General features: G+C 33.2%; 1 protein-coding gene across 3 annotated transcripts in view; it reads left to right on the top strand.

Moving 5' to 3' along the window:
• The window catches only part of LOC124354018 (cryptochrome-1), a 30874-nt gene that overhangs the window by 7775 nt on the left and 6958 nt on the right, over nt 1-16141 (top strand). For all 3 annotated transcript variants that reach the window (XM_046804142.1, XM_046804141.1, XM_046804143.1), the window contains exons 3-8: nt 154-326; nt 6258-6419; nt 7250-7354; nt 8097-8341; nt 11804-12071; nt 14604-14851. In XM_046804142.1, coding sequence (XP_046660098.1) covers nt 154-326; nt 6258-6419; nt 7250-7354; nt 8097-8341; nt 11804-12071; nt 14604-14851 — 1201 coding nt within the window. The remainder of the gene's footprint in view (nt 1-153; nt 327-6257; nt 6420-7249; nt 7355-8096; nt 8342-11803; nt 12072-14603; nt 14852-16141) is intronic.

Below are 16141 nucleotides of genomic sequence, written 5' to 3'. Positions count from 1 at the left end.
TTATTATTTCTTTAAATACAACCTAAGAAGGAAGAAAAAGAGAGAAAGAGAGTTCATTGTGATTGTTCTATGATTGTTGCATTGTGATCATAATTTTCTTGCAGATAAAAAATTACTTACTTAAAAAATAATCTGATCTGATCTGTTGATTAGGTGCCAAGACGGTTTCCTATAATCGGATACGCTTTCTGTTGGAGTGTCTGTTAGACCTAAACAATCAGCTAGCTGCGCGTGGTGGACGTCTGTATGTCTGTGCAGGTGATCCTCCTAAAGTTCTGCACAAGCTCAAGGAAGAGTTGGGCCAGTTCAAACTCAGTTTTGATGAGGTAAAAAGTAGTATTAAACAACTTTTGCCTTAAAAACAAATTAGACCTAAATAGAATATGGTTTAAATTGATTATTTTCTGAAATTGTTCTAAGCTTACAAACTTTGAGCGCTGGCCTGAAATATGTGGTCATACATAGATTGCTGGCTGTGTTTAGTGTAAAAAAAAAACATAACTCAGAAACTAGTCAAGGTATAAAAAGATACTTATATTGTTGAAATGACTGTTTTCATCTTTATTGTGACATATAAATTGTTTGTTTTTTTACTATATTATGCATACAAAACAGTTTGATATCACGTTTTTGAAAAATTAGAAATTTATCAAGAAATTTTTTGATAAAGTGTTTATGCGAAGAACACATTATTTCTTTTTACAGTATATTTAAAATATTTATTTACACACAAAAAAGTACAATGATATACAAGAATAATTTTATTTAAGTTGGAAATTTTTTAGTGAATTTATGACGTCAGTCTTGACGGACAAAAATAAACAAACAATTCAACTCACCAGCTGTTATTTTGTAAAATAGCTTATTTAATACAGCACATCTATTCAAGTGGAGAACATAATAGATACGTCATTGAAATGAAAAATAACATAATATGCTAAAATAAAAAAACATTCTTTTAATAAAGTTTTTGATGCATTTTTTGTGAATTTTGGCATTCTTAAAATTGGGTGATCCACACTCAATATTGTATATGTTACTTTATTTGGAAGGCTTTCGGGTATTCAGAGAGAAATTCTGTGGGTACAATCATAAAACTTGATGAATGTGCTGTTTCAAAAAACCAGAAAAATGAAAGTTAGAGAAGTGAAGAGGGAACGGTTGCTTGTGCGCAGGCATTAGCCATTGTTTACACTGGTTGGCTTCTTCAGTAACAGATGCTTATTTGCTACCATAAAAACCTTTAGACGTATGAGACTTGCTGTTGTGTAGTTTGGAGAGCGCTCATTCACTCTGGTCCTCCTAATTTGTCATTCGGACCATTCTTAAGCCCCTTACACACTATCCACTTTGGTATGACAAACCAGACCATACTAAGTTTGGTTGAATTGAGACACAAATGTTCAGTCAGCAATCCATAAACTATTGAAACTGGTCGGCTGCATAAGGCCCTAGCTTAGTACGATGTGGTTTGTAAATGTTTACGACTGTGATGGTAAACCAGAGGTTCAGCCTACTCAGTGACTTGTGATTCACCCATCATCACACTATCAAACTCCACCCCAACCGGTCTGCCATCCAACTACGTTAGAAGAAATGACAAACTCAGTTGAGTGTGTATGGGGGCTTTAACTTCACTAAAAGCACCATTGAAGTTAAAGTTCTCAATCTGGATTAGGTCAGAAGATTGATTCTTGGAAAGAGGATGACAACACCTTATCATTGTATTTCATTGTGGAATGTTTACTGGGTTAAATGTTTTTACTCCAGGAGGAGACCACTGTAATCCAATTTCAATTGTGATAAGCTTGTATGGAAAAATTATCAGAAAAATGAAGATAAAAATAATACTCCAGATAGAATAAATAATACTATTCCTCATTTTACTACCTTCTCATGGGTCCCATTGTCCTCTAAGTCCATGGTTTCCGCCATTGCACATAAAAGTTTTAAACTGCAGTAAAACTTCATAGTTCACATTCCAAAAGTGCTAGAAAAATTGTTTATCCAGACAGGTATTACAACAGATAGGATTCCATCAGCAAATTCGTTTGCTCTCATAAAAGATTTTCTCTCATTTTCAATAATGCTCTCCCTTTGGTTTCTTTGTTTTCACTCTCTTCTATCCTACTAAATAACTTTTCTCTTCATTCACTTTGGAAATTCTTCCACACTTTTAATTCTTCTGGGTTAAATCATTATGTTGTTTCCAAATACTGAAAACAACTTTAAAACATTTTTTACCCTGAAGAGATTACACGATTTTCATTTCCTATTTCTTACTTTAATTTTTACATCACTTTTCATTTGCCTATTTTAATTTGCAAAAGTACTTTGCTAAAGTAATCTACATATTAAAAAAAATATAATTGAAGTTTGCATATTCATTTTAAATGATTCTTTTTTCAGAAGAGGATATTTTTATCATATCTTAAGTCTGAAACTATTAAGACTAAATATTACAAGTGCAATGTTACACTTCAGTGGTGGATTAGTGTTCAATTTCCAACAACATGTTACAAATTATTCTGAGCATATATACACCATACATATTCATCTGAGCATAGTTTGAATCAATTTTCAAAATAATGAGCAAGATATTTTATAATTTGACATAATTGCTGAAACTCAATACATTCATTGTATTTTATATACTTGGACTAGCCATTGGCCAGTAATGGAAGAGAGTCCAGGTAACATAAATATTCTCATTTCAGTAATCAGGCTTACATGAATAATTAAAACAATACAAATATTGAATTGTAGATATGCAAGACATAATAAAATGTTAGCATTAAAGATGTACAAAATTTTACTATTATTATAGAGATAAAGTTCTTAAAAAATGTTCATGGAAACTAAATTACTCAAAAGTATAGATAACCGAGTACGAAACTAACTAGTAGAGCTATAATAATGGGAGTTACATTAAAATTTAACTTGTTTAATTCTGCTTTTAGATACATAAGACAAATTATTTATAAACCGTAACTTCTATGTTTTATATCAATAACAACAAATAAGAGTACCTGTTTTTTTACACTTTTCAACCAACGGCAACTTTGAAAATTAATGAGTTGAAAACTTGTATCCGATTAAGACCAAATTATTATACAACATAGGTACAAGTGTACTATTTTTTAATATGTAGTTTTCAAATTTTCGAATTGTATGAAAAAAGTTGTTAATCTTAACTTTTATTATTGACTAGGCGGTCCAAAACATTCGGCACTGGTCACGTTATGGAGCTATTAAAAGTCATTATCTTGGGCATGTAAATTTGTGAACCACTATTTAAAATGTTTAGTTTTTTATCACAAATTTAATAGAGCAGGTTTTGTTAATTAATTGTGGCCAGCACCAACTCATTTGAATGTGCAAACTACCAGATATCAAGGCAACACTGCCCAAAACTTAATTGATCACAATTGAATATAATCAATTACCATTGGAAGTGTATAATCAAAATAGCTTTCTCAAGAGATTTAGTTACCAAGAGAGTTAGTTCTCAAGTGTAAGATGACATTGCATGTGTGTTTTGTTTTTATCGATCAGAATGGAAAGTTGGCTTAGGAAAAGATAATGATTAAATATAAAATAATATTTTACAAAATTAATATCCAAATAAAGAATTGTGCAGTAATGCATACATTTTTTCATAATAGTAAGTGCAGACAAATCCAAATGGGAATTAGTTTTTATGAATTATGCATTTAAATTGTGATATTTTGACATACAAATGATTCAATACTAGATTTTATTTATTCATTGTATAGTTCAGAATGATATAATAAATATCAAATAATATCATAAATAATTCATAAACAGTAAATTATTCACCTGGGGCTGTCAGTTACATCAGTCGCAATAGGTTACACAAGCGGTTGCGTAATGAGTTATACAAGGTGTTCACGGTTAAGAGATCAATAGCCCTGTTCCTGGAAATACCTTTTGTTGAATTGTTGTGCTTTAATGAATTTTTGCATCAACAACATTGTACATTTTTGTTAGGAATGTTAAAAAAATCATCTTAAAATTCAAATTACTGGATTTTTTATTCATGTGTTTTGTAATAAAAAGTAACCTGTCTCAGCTATTATTAAAATTTAACTATCATCATTTATGAAAAATATCAGAACAAGGATAATAATCTTGTGCATTTGTGTAATATTGTTTATTTGTTTCCTGTATTGTTAAGTTTCCAACTTTGGTAGTGTGCCTTGGAGCCAATCTCAGGAACAGCCAACAACTGTTATTTTTTAAAAGACTTTAAACTGAAGACTTTAGCTTACCTTATATTTTACCCTGTTTCTCTTGTACATTTTCTGGTATTATTTCCTTGCATTGTAAAATAATTTACAGAAAATCCTTCCATATGATTTGCAACTACAATTTTGTGACTGTTAAGTGTTTCTGAATTATTTAAATGTAATGTAAAAGATCAGTACTTAATTTTAACTCAAATAACCTGATATTTATTATTAATATTTAATATTCATATAAGTAATCCTAAATAAATCCTAAATGCAGTGCCTGATGATGGAATCTTTGATTCAGAAAGGCCTTGCACAAAATAAAAATTATATTGGAAAATGTTGTATTCGTTTATACTAGTGATAGTACAATAAACCTTTTTTCCAATGCTCCAAGATTCTACATTCTACAATCCTAAATAGATTAAATTTGTATAAAAATAATCACAAATACCATATTTTCTTTTTATGGTTTAAACAACTCAAGCAAACAAATATTCAGAAATAGAATAGAACAGTTTAAATAAAGAACTATTACGCCATTACATTTTTCTTGAAGGTAGGATTTTGTTTTTAAGCTTTGACTTTTAAGCATACTTAGTGTAGAAGAAAGTATTGTGATACTAAAAGAATCAAACTTTTTTGTACATGTAAAGAAAGTAGTTTTGGAAAAATACATGTTTGTATATGTTCCCACAAAAAACATATACTTATTGAATATGGTTATATATATATTTATAAGTATATACTTATAATATATAAGGTAATGTAGGGTCGGTTGGAAGATTGAAACCACTTCTTGTCGAGGCTTTATGGAACCAAAATCACATGGGACTTGTTGGGCACTCAAGCCATTACTATCTTAGATACAGAGAATAGGCACATTCTAGCCTATACCAGTTGACTCTTGACAGAAAATGACTCTTCAGGTCAGGCTTGTTTGATAGTCAGCCGTTAACGGTGAGGAACTCTCACTTGCTTTAACCATCATATTCCGATATCTTGAAATTTGGGGTAGTGACTTGCCACTCCTGGACAACCATCGTGTTGCCCATCATATGTTTTACTATATCCCATTTTGATCTTATTTGACAAGTATAAGCCAGATAGAGGTAAACCATTTAGCCACAAGAACATAATGTTGGCACAAAGATTCCTTGTGTCTTCTGTGATTCCTTGAGTATTGAGAATTACGTATCAATTGCTTGAGTATTGCTGAAGGATGGCAATAATAGAATAATGTTTGAATAGACGTTGAATAGAGTTTAGCATCTGAACTAATATAACCTCCTCAATTTCCCTAGAGTCTGTGTTATGTGACCTATGAATGAAAGATTAACAGTCCATTACTATCCATTATACAAAGAGTTATACTCTGTGCCTATGTCTTGTAGTTTCTCACAGTCAAGTATCATTAATTCAGGATTTCATACTTTCTCAGCTCATTGAGACTAGGATTTAGTAAGCGATTAAGATTAGAATTGATCTTCAAAGTGGCAACACCCATTATCACCAACCTGTTCATCAGGTTAGACTTGACCCAAATATATTGTATTATTCTGAAAATCAAAATAGTGAGTCTTTGTGAGTAGCATATTAGAATCAAACGCTTTAGAATAGTCAACAGTAAAATATATATAAATTTGGTTAAAAAAGTGTATCCATTTTATGTGTGCATATTATGACTGATTTTATTATAATTTGTCACAATAGCTGAAAACTGCAATCTAAATTTCTACCAAATTGTTGAGGTTATTTTATTCTGTAAATTTAGTTTCAACTAATTTCTAAATAAAACATGTTTGTATTTATTTATTATATATGGTTAGATTTGAGTATAGTATAGCTGAGAATACAAAATTGAATGATTTTTTATCTGTACAGAATTTGTTCTATATAACAATGCAGACTCATAATATATTCCATGGTGTGTTTTTCTCCCACATTCAACATGGAAGAAACAGATGAATAGGCAAAGAGTATACAAATGTGTGGTGTTTGCAGGACTATGAGCCAATATGGCACCAGAGGGATCTTGCTGTTAGACAGTGGTGCCAAAACGAAGGGATTGAATTCATTGAGCGTGGATCTCACACTCTCTGGGATCCCCGGACTGTTATACAGACAAATGGAGGAGTTCCCCCCCTGACGTACCAGATGTTTGTGGTGAGTGGGTTACCGTCTTGAGAATAGAATCAACAGTTGAAATGTTAATCAGTATTTTAATAGCTTTAAATCTTTAGTTTGTTACCCAAAAAAAATAATAATGTGCTTACACTTATTTTGTTGTTTTAAACCTATGTAGATTGAATACTGTAATCCAGGGGCTAAGATATCAAGTTTGATTGTTAAAAATATTTTACAAATCTCTATTTTTGTGAAAGGTAACAGTTTTTTTAACAGACACCATTGTGTGATTTTTAATTTTAAAGATATAATAGATAATAAAAGAGAATAATAATGAAAATTAGAGGGTTCTAAGGTAATTCCTCCAGTATAGCATATACTTGAAGTTGGGCTTTACTTTTTGTTCAAATAGTGCCTATTTTGGATAGGTTTATCAGAAATTGGCTTTCTTGGGAGTTTGTTACATCAAGACATTTTATTTAAGTTAATAGTTTAAGTTTTAAGTTAGTACTCGATGGTTCATCCATTTAAAATTTTGATATCCATTGAAAAACTTTTCAATAGTTAAGATAATGCTGGGAAGTGTTGAGATGCCAGTATAGGCTGCATATCAACACAGCACCTTAATAATATTTTATTTCGAATAAATTGTTGAATACTTGTATAAAACATATATTACAATTTATTCCTGAGACAAGATATTATAATTGCTTAGATGATATAGGCCTATATACTTCAATTTTTTATTTTAATTTGTATTTTAGTAATTTGATAAAGCAAATATTGTTTTAGTTTGTTATTCCTGTGTGGTGCATGTTTATTCAAACTATATTACATTTACCAAAAACATTATTATAATTTATTTCTAGCACACAATGAAGGTATTGGGTCCACCCCCAAGGCCTGTTAGCGACATTGACTGGTCATGTGTTTCATTTGGGAAACTGGAAAACTTTGGTTCAGATAACATCAAGGTAATACTCTCTTTTTCGATTCCTTTTGTCTTACTATTTCTTAATGTGTTCTTGTGTAGTAAAATTATGTAAATGTAAAAATAAGAACTCTTGGTAAACTTTAGTTTGACAACTATAATGAAAAATGTTGAACTATCTTACACACACTAATGGCTTATAGATAGAATGGATTGTTTAGTTTATATTATGGTTTCTTTCAAATAGTAACAAAAATCTATGTAAAAAAATTTATAATTTTTTACATATATATATAATTTCAATAAACATTGAATCACAAAAAATACTTGCTTTGCCGGGACTCGAACCTGGATGTCTCACTTGCCGGGTGAATGTGCTACCATTACACCACAGAGCCCTCACTTTTTATGATAATATATATATATATATATATATATATATATATATATATATATATATTTGTACATTTTTTCTAAATGTGTGTATATTACACACACACACATTTTTTTTCATCGAACGGCTGATCATTCAGACTTTGACGGTTTTTGCCCGGACCTTGAAGATTCAGTTGAACAAGCATTGATGTTTATCAACTAAATTTCAATGGTACGTTCAATCGGACGTTGGTATTCAAAGGTTTAACTTACAAGAAAAACCTTTGTGATAGTACAAATCAGTGTTTCTCAGCTGTAAATTTAAACAAGTTGGGATCATTGAAAAGTAATCACAAGGGATTTGAACTGATTTGAATTGATTGATTGAACCAGCTGCTCTTTTTTTCCAGCTGTTTCCAGGTATCCCAGCTGCAGAAGAGCTTGGGATATCCCAAGAGTCAGGGTTGGGTGAGCGGGTGGTGGTGTGGGAAGGAGGAGAGAACCGAGCCCTGAGGCAGTTGCAAGACAGGGTTATTGTGGAGGCTGAGGCATTCAAAAGAGGACTGTATCTTCCGAACCAGGCACAGCCAGACCTGCTGGCACCTCCCACCAGCTTGAGTGCAGCTCTGAGTGCAGGCTGTCTCTCTGTGAGAAGGTAAGAACACTTATTTTACCCACCAGGGTTACAGTCATTCCACCAAACAGACTTTTTCCAATAAGAAGTTATTTACAAAATAGTATATTGTTTAAGTAAATACTTCCATAATTCACAGAATTGTTTATGATGATTATTTCTTTTGTAATATTGAACAATAGTCTTTTTTATTTGCTCTGATCAATTCTTACAGTTGTTTTGTAAGAATTCTCAATATTTGATTGGTACTGTGGCTAACATTAATAATAACAGCTATGGTGTCTGTATTGTGTAATTTGTTATCAGTTTAAAGAAATATACTTGTAGTAAAGTGAACCATTTTTCTTTGGCTAAGTCGTTTCATTGATGCTGCCTGTGAATTGGAACTGGATACAGTCACCACACATACCCCTGCTTCATTTATGGTTCTGTCTTCTGTGTATGAGGACAAAGTGGGACATATTGTACCAAGTTTTTCAGCTAAAACTTCCAATGACATAAATGTCATATCAATGTGGCATATAAAACAATGTTATCAGTACATTTTAGGTCCATTTATAAAAATCATAAATGATCCATGCGTCAGCCTTATATGGGAAAATGATTCAATACGCCGATGACACAACTCTCTGTTTCCAGGCTGAATTTCCGACTTCTTTGGAGATCCAAACCTACATTGATCTTTTGATCTTAGTTACTGCATTCAAAATGTCCTAGTAAATCATCTTAAAACTATTCATGAAAAGACAAATTATGTCAACTCCTGTATTCATGGGTTGAATACTTATGAAACCGCAACAGCAATGGTGGATAACATTGTTTGGAGGAAACTGATTATGCTAAATTTCTATGAATACACCTAGATAAAGGGTTAACGTGGAAAGTTCACACTAACAGTGTATGTGCTAAATTGGCATCTGGAATTTTTGTCCTTTGAAATTTATCAAAGCTTTGTACGTCTGATGTTTTAATGATGGCCTACTATGGATTAATATTTCCATACCTGTCGTACGAAATTTCTCTGTGGGGCATTTGTGCCATATCAAACTTGGAAAGAGTATTCAGACTGCAAAAAAAATTGTTTGAATCATCGCAAAATTGAACATCAGAGAGTCATGTCAAAGTGCCTTCAGGGAGTTCAACTTGCTAAGTGTACTCGACTTGTATATTTTGGACTTCATTTTACTGTCGATTTCAGTGTATATTGACACAGGGCAATGATATACACAGATACGAGACAAGAGCTCGGGAGCGCTTTCAAGAGCCCAACAACATAGAACAGCAGCATTTGAACGCCTCCCTTCTCAAGCTGGGATCAAATTCATTAACATTCTCCCTGAAACACTAAATTTAGAAATCAATCCGAACAAATTTAAAACCCAATTAAAACACTAGGTGTCTTGTGCTTTTTACTCAGTTGGCGAGTTCATGGAGCACACTTGGGATTGATATTCGCGGGAGTGTTGCAATCCTGTGGGTTGAACCCACGAATTTTGTTTGTTTCTATGTGTATAAATGTGTGCCTGCGTGCAGGTATATGGAAAGTCGAGTGAATGGATTTAGTTTTTAAGATAAATACTGTGAAAATTGGTATTATTGACTATTACATTACAATGTAATATATTATTTAAACGCAATAATTATTTTCTATTCTACAACATCCGTTTTCTAACTGTCAGCATACATAATATAATTGTTTTGTTTTTATGGTTATTTCAAAGATTGATTGTTTAATGGAAGTATTGCATGGAATAGACTTTCTGTGTATATATATATAAATGTGTATATATATATATATATATATATAAATGTGTATATATATATATATATATATAAATGTGTATATATATATATATATATATATATATATATATATATATATGTATATATATATATATATATATATAAATGTGTATATATATATAAATGTGTATATATATATATATATATATATAAAATGTGTATATATATATATATATATACATACATATAAATTAAAATCTATAATTGGTTCTCTTAGCTAAATATTTGGTCATGGACAATAAGTAATATATTAGGAGTATACGAGGTGTGTCCAAAAAGTATCCGACCTTGACGTCTGGCATGAACTGATGTTACTCGGCGGCAACGGCAATCTGGTCCCCTTCAAAGTACTCCCCTCCACAAGCCACTACCTTATTCCAACGCTCCTCCCACTTCCGGAAACACTCCTAAAATTTATTTTGTGGAATGGCTAACAGCTCCTTCGTAGCATTTTGTTTCATTTGTTCAACATCGTCAAATCTTTTTCCTTTCAAAGGAATTTTTAATTTCGGAAATAGTCAGAAGTCGCAAGGAGTTATTTCAGGACTGTAGGGAGGCTGTCGTAGTTGGTTGATGTCGTGTTTGACCAAAAGATGCTGAATAAGATTTGAGGAATGAGCTGCGTTATCGTGGTGCAGGATCCAGTCACGGCTTGTCCACTGTTTAGGTTGTTTTCTTCGCACTGCATCTCGTAGCCGCCTTAGGACCTCAAGATAATACTCCTTATTCACTGTCTGGCCTCTTGGAGCATATTCGTGATGAACAACGCCTTCCTGGTCAAAAAAACTGTCGGCATTGTCTTGACATTGCTTCGACTTTGTCTTGCTTTTTTCGGCCGTTGTTCTTCGTGAGTTTTCCACTGTGAAGATTGAGCCTTTGTTTCAGGGTCGTAGCCATAAACCCATGACCCATCACCAGTAATAACTTTTTTAAATAGCCCTGGATCACTTTTTATCAAATCCAGATTGTCCTGTGCGATTTCAAGCTGACAGTTCTTTTGGTCTTCTGTCAGCAGCCGAGGAACAAATTTTGCCGAAACACGGTTCATTTTTAAATCCTTGTGTAAAATGTTACAAACTGACAATTTTGGTATTCCTAAATCTTATTCCAGCTCTTGGACAGTCAATTGACGGTTTTCATTAATTGCCGCACAAACACATTCAACATTTTCAGTGTTTTTGGCCGTTGAAGGCCTGCCAGATCGGTTATCACTCTCCACTGATATGCGGCCATTTTTAAACCGCGTAAACCACTCTTTTATTTGTGTATCGCCCTTAGGCACGTCACCATAAACTTTCCGTAATCGTCTCTGATGCTGAATGGCCAAATTTTTGGCAATATTTAATGCAAATACGCTGCTCAACACGTTCAGTCATATTGAAATGCGACGCACACACATGGGAGTACTGTACAGAACAGAGCGCTGTGACTCACTGAGTAACCGGATCATATTCAATGCCTAATATGGGAAGGAGTATGCTCGCCCCTGCCCTTCAATAACCGGTTCGAGCCGGTCAGTTATGCCGCGGCCGCCTACTGGTCGGCGGTCAGATACTTTTTGGACAGACCTCGTATTTTTTTTTTTTTTCGGTCAAATCATCACATAACAACCAATCAAGCAATTTGTGCAATGTATTGTGTACGCAAGAATTTTGAACAAAAATACAATTTAAATTTCAGGTTTTATTGGGAGATACACGATTTGTACAAAGATATACACCAGGGATTGCAGCCTGCCTCAGAGAACATTACAGGCCAGCTGATCTGGCGTGAGTACTTCTACACCATGTCAGTGAACAATCCCAGTTATGGGCAGGTCACGGGAAATCCCATCTGTCTGGGAATCTCCTGGGGACAAGGGGGTGGAAACGAGGAGGCTGTGGAGAGATGGCGCCAGGGACAGACTGGCTACCCCTTCATAGATGCGGCAATGCGTCAGTTAAGACAGGTCAGTCACATACACATAGAACTATATATTGGTTAGACATTCATCCAATATCTTGAAAATTTATCAATACATATTTAAATTAAATTTTTTTGTTTAATATACGTGGTTTACACTCAAGTTATGATTTAATTCTTTTTCTTTTGTTGTTGTATGTTATTTCTTTGTGTGTTAGGGGATGACACAGCTGTAAGGTTAAGGAATACATAGGATGAAGTCCAGTCACTCACTATGGTGAAGAACATGATTTCAATGAATGTTAAGAGTAACAAAGAGAACGTAGGATGTGTAAAAAAGGAAGGATGTGCAGACTAATGCCACAGTGCTGGATGGAGGAAATTCCCTGTCTACAAAAAATGGCTATCTGGTTATGTGTTGAGTGGACAGCCTTTCTTACCCTATTGCATTCCTAACCCTTAGAAAATATTTTACCACAAGATGATTCTTGTCCCCAACCTTTCTTCGTCTACATCTATCATTTCTCAGTTTGAGCTTCACGTCACATTCTCTTTTAAGTCTTCCCCACCAATCTCATCTTGTTTTTGATATTTTTTTAAACACTTCTTCCTTTACCTCTTTGCCCTTTAGTTCTGAACTCACATCAGACACGATGATGATGATGACTAAGTTCCTTCTTCACCGGCTTGGTCACTCTAAGTCCAGCATCTCATAGCACATCACTTTTCACCAGCTTCATTTTCAATCCTATTCCCAGTCTCACCAGTCTGATCATGGCCTCTTGCCTGATCATGAGCAGTTCTGGCATGGGGAGCACCAAACTCTCTTTCCCATCATTTTCATAACTCTCATTGTTTTTTTTGTTTGTTTTTTTTGTTTGTTTTTTTTTTGTGGCTTCAGTTTACGACACTCCCATTGGTGCCATAATGTCTGGCGGCTTTCCCATCTCTTCTCTTATTTTCCTTTTCACTACTTCCCTCATCCCATTCCTCATTTTTCACCATGCTCATTCCTCTCTAGCACCTACTTGTAGAGAAGTTAACATAGAATAGAATAATATAGAGAATTTAGGGAAAGAAGTAGCCGTTCCAAGAGAACAGTTAATGTGGGGAATTTTGCAAATTGAGAATTAAGTGACAAAGGCACTTTTAACCCTCCGACTGATAATAAGAAATTCCCAGAATGGTACACTGGCTTTTGTCTTTGTGCATCACATTTTTCAGATACATAAAAAAAAATGTGCTAAATGCTAAATAATAAATGTTATATATAAATTATTTTGTTAGGAACCAGATAAAAAAGTAAAACAATAAAATGGAGTATCGTTTCTTTATTTGTACACAAATTGAAAAATGTGTATTTTAAATATTTGTTTTCAAAGTTTCACTCCATATAACTTTCACATGACTTAAGATAGTCATACTGTAAATGTACAAAATATTCACAGTTTTGTAGTCAAGAAAAAAATTATAAAATATATACACTTATTTACAACACAAAAATGTTTTTTTATAAAAATGTAAAGTATATACTACTTTTTGTGGCAGAACGTGTAGGGTATCCATATTGGTGTTTGATAAATTCTTTGGGCTAGAGGAATGTCAGATAATGATGAATTTTTGTCCCTGTCACCATTAATTTGTTCACAACCAAACTCACATTCCACTGGTTTATAATCATCCAGACTACTTGACAACAAATCTGACAAAGAAATATAATCATGAACTTTATTTGCCGATATGTAAAAAAATATGTAGTAAAAATATACATTTAGTATATTTTTACTACAACTTTTAATTGTCTTATCTGGATATTTTCTTACTCTATGCTGAACAGTGGTTGCAAAAATGTTTTAAATAAGAAATGTTGTTATTATAAAGGTTGCTCTATGATTTTAAGACTATAAATGTAAACAAGTTCAAAACAGTGGTTAAATAAATTTAAAATATGGTTGTGCTGTCATAAAAAAATGTTTACAAAAACAGTTGAATACATTTAACAGGATCTTTCAATTAATGTTCCACAACTTTAGAGACCAAGATGGGATTTTTCGCTAGTTTAGACACCAGTGGGGTGTAGTCTGGAGGGATTTTTTAAATAATAATAGACCTTTGCGCTGCTACCGGAGTGACAGGTATAATCTGAATGGGTAAGGTCGGGTAGGGGCCGCCTCCTATCAAGATCCATGAGGAAGAATTTAGGGCACTAATCTCGAGTCATGTCCCCTTGAAAGAAGGAGAAGCCAGCTCTGAACCACGCTCTCCAGTCAAAGTAGGCAGGGGGTGGCACACCCTTATGTTGAGGCTAGCAATAACCTCTTACACTCAGGGTACAAACCCCACCAACTCCAACAGTCATCTCCCGCAGTAGACTACACCTATCGAGTTACCCTTGCACCCCAGAATCTCAACATTTGCGGTCAGTGATGTGCCGTTCCTGGACATCTATAAGGTTGCCCAGATTTAAGTGATACATTGGTGGGTTCAACTGGAAGGTAATAAACCAGCAAGAAGTGATCCCCACTGGTTACTGAACTAATGTTACTAGACATTATAATGATAATGCCTCCTGATGTAGGAGGGTTGGATCCACCACATTGCACGGAATGCAGTAGCCTGTTTCCTGACACGCGGAGACCTCTGGGTCTCTTGGGAGGCGGGACTCGCTCACTTCCTGCACCAGTTGATAGATGCCGATTGGAGCGTCTGTGCTGGTAACTGGCTGTGGGTCAGCAGTTCAGCCTTCGAGCAGCTGCTGGACTGCTCGCAATGTGTGTGTCCTGTCAACTATGGCCGTCGGCTTGATCCCCACGGTCTCTACGTCAAGTGAGTTCATTTCATTCATTCATTTAAATCAGAATCAGATTATAGGAAATCCTGTGTGTGTGTGTGTGTGTGTGTGTGTGTCATACATTCTTGCTTACATACATTAGTAATAATATATACCCATGAAAAATATATAATTTTCACTAAAACCTTCTATATTACAACAGGTGATGCTCAAATATTTTAGTAAAAAAGGGTTTGTTAAAAATCCTTCAGAAATTCTCATATTTACATAATTTTCAACTAGGTAGGGAACCACTATACTCCGCAATGTATTTATAGACACTGAATTGCTTGAGAAAGTAAGTAAGGCAACATTTTTAAGACTAACAGTAGACAAAAATTTAATTTAAAACTCTCATATTGACAAAATATTATTAAAAGTAAATTCAGGTTATGCTTTAAAAAGAATGGCTTACTTGTGATGAAATCACATTGAAAGAAATTGATTATTTCCTTGTACAATCAACTTTACTGTATGGCATCTCCTTATATAAAGCTACATATAATATGAATTTTAATTTTAATTTTTACTTACAAAAGGCAATTAGGATAATTCGTGGCTTAGCTTATAAGATTCTCTAAAGAATAAATTTAAAGATCTCAAAATTATAATGGTATAAGGCTTTTATATATTTCAAACCATAATAATACATTAAAGAACACCAGCCTGGTGCCTCACTGGAAAATACATTGTTATAATACAAGAGATCAAAAAGAGGTTTAAACTGGGCATCATAACTTAACTTGTCTTTAGAAGAAGGCCGAGTTACACTGGTTTGAGGTTCTATAGAATGCTGAAATCTATGGGTCAATTTTTAAAATTCAAAGGTTATTTAACCCTTGATCTAGCTGTTCCTCTCATATCAGGCACTACTTTACTACTTGTTCTCATCATTTATCTATTTATCATCAAACCTATTTAGAATATTTATTATTGAAGTACAGTAAAGTATATTCTTTTATATATTTTCTTTTTTGGTACATTAAAAAGAACATTTCTATGCAGTTGGATATATTTTTGTATTTTAGTTTAGGATTTGTTGGCCTTACAATTGAAAAAAGAAAAGTAAGTTAAACAAATTCTAATGTTTAGTAAACTAGTACAAAGTAAAACTTTATAAAAATAGTAAATACAATTTTTTGTTAATTTTCAAAATATACAAAATGTTTCCCAAAAAGGGGTTTTATGCAAAAACAAAATAAATTCCACTTCTCACTATTTAATTTTAATTATAAAAATAGTACAATTTTGTATTTTTACAAAACACCACATATATTCTTCACATT

Source organism: Homalodisca vitripennis, chromosome 2 (genome assembly GCF_021130785.1).
Source record: "Homalodisca vitripennis isolate AUS2020 chromosome 2, UT_GWSS_2.1, whole genome shotgun sequence".
NCBI lineage: Eukaryota > Metazoa > Arthropoda > Insecta > Hemiptera > Cicadellidae > Homalodisca > Homalodisca vitripennis.
This window is presented reverse-complemented; position numbering and strand designations above follow the sequence as displayed.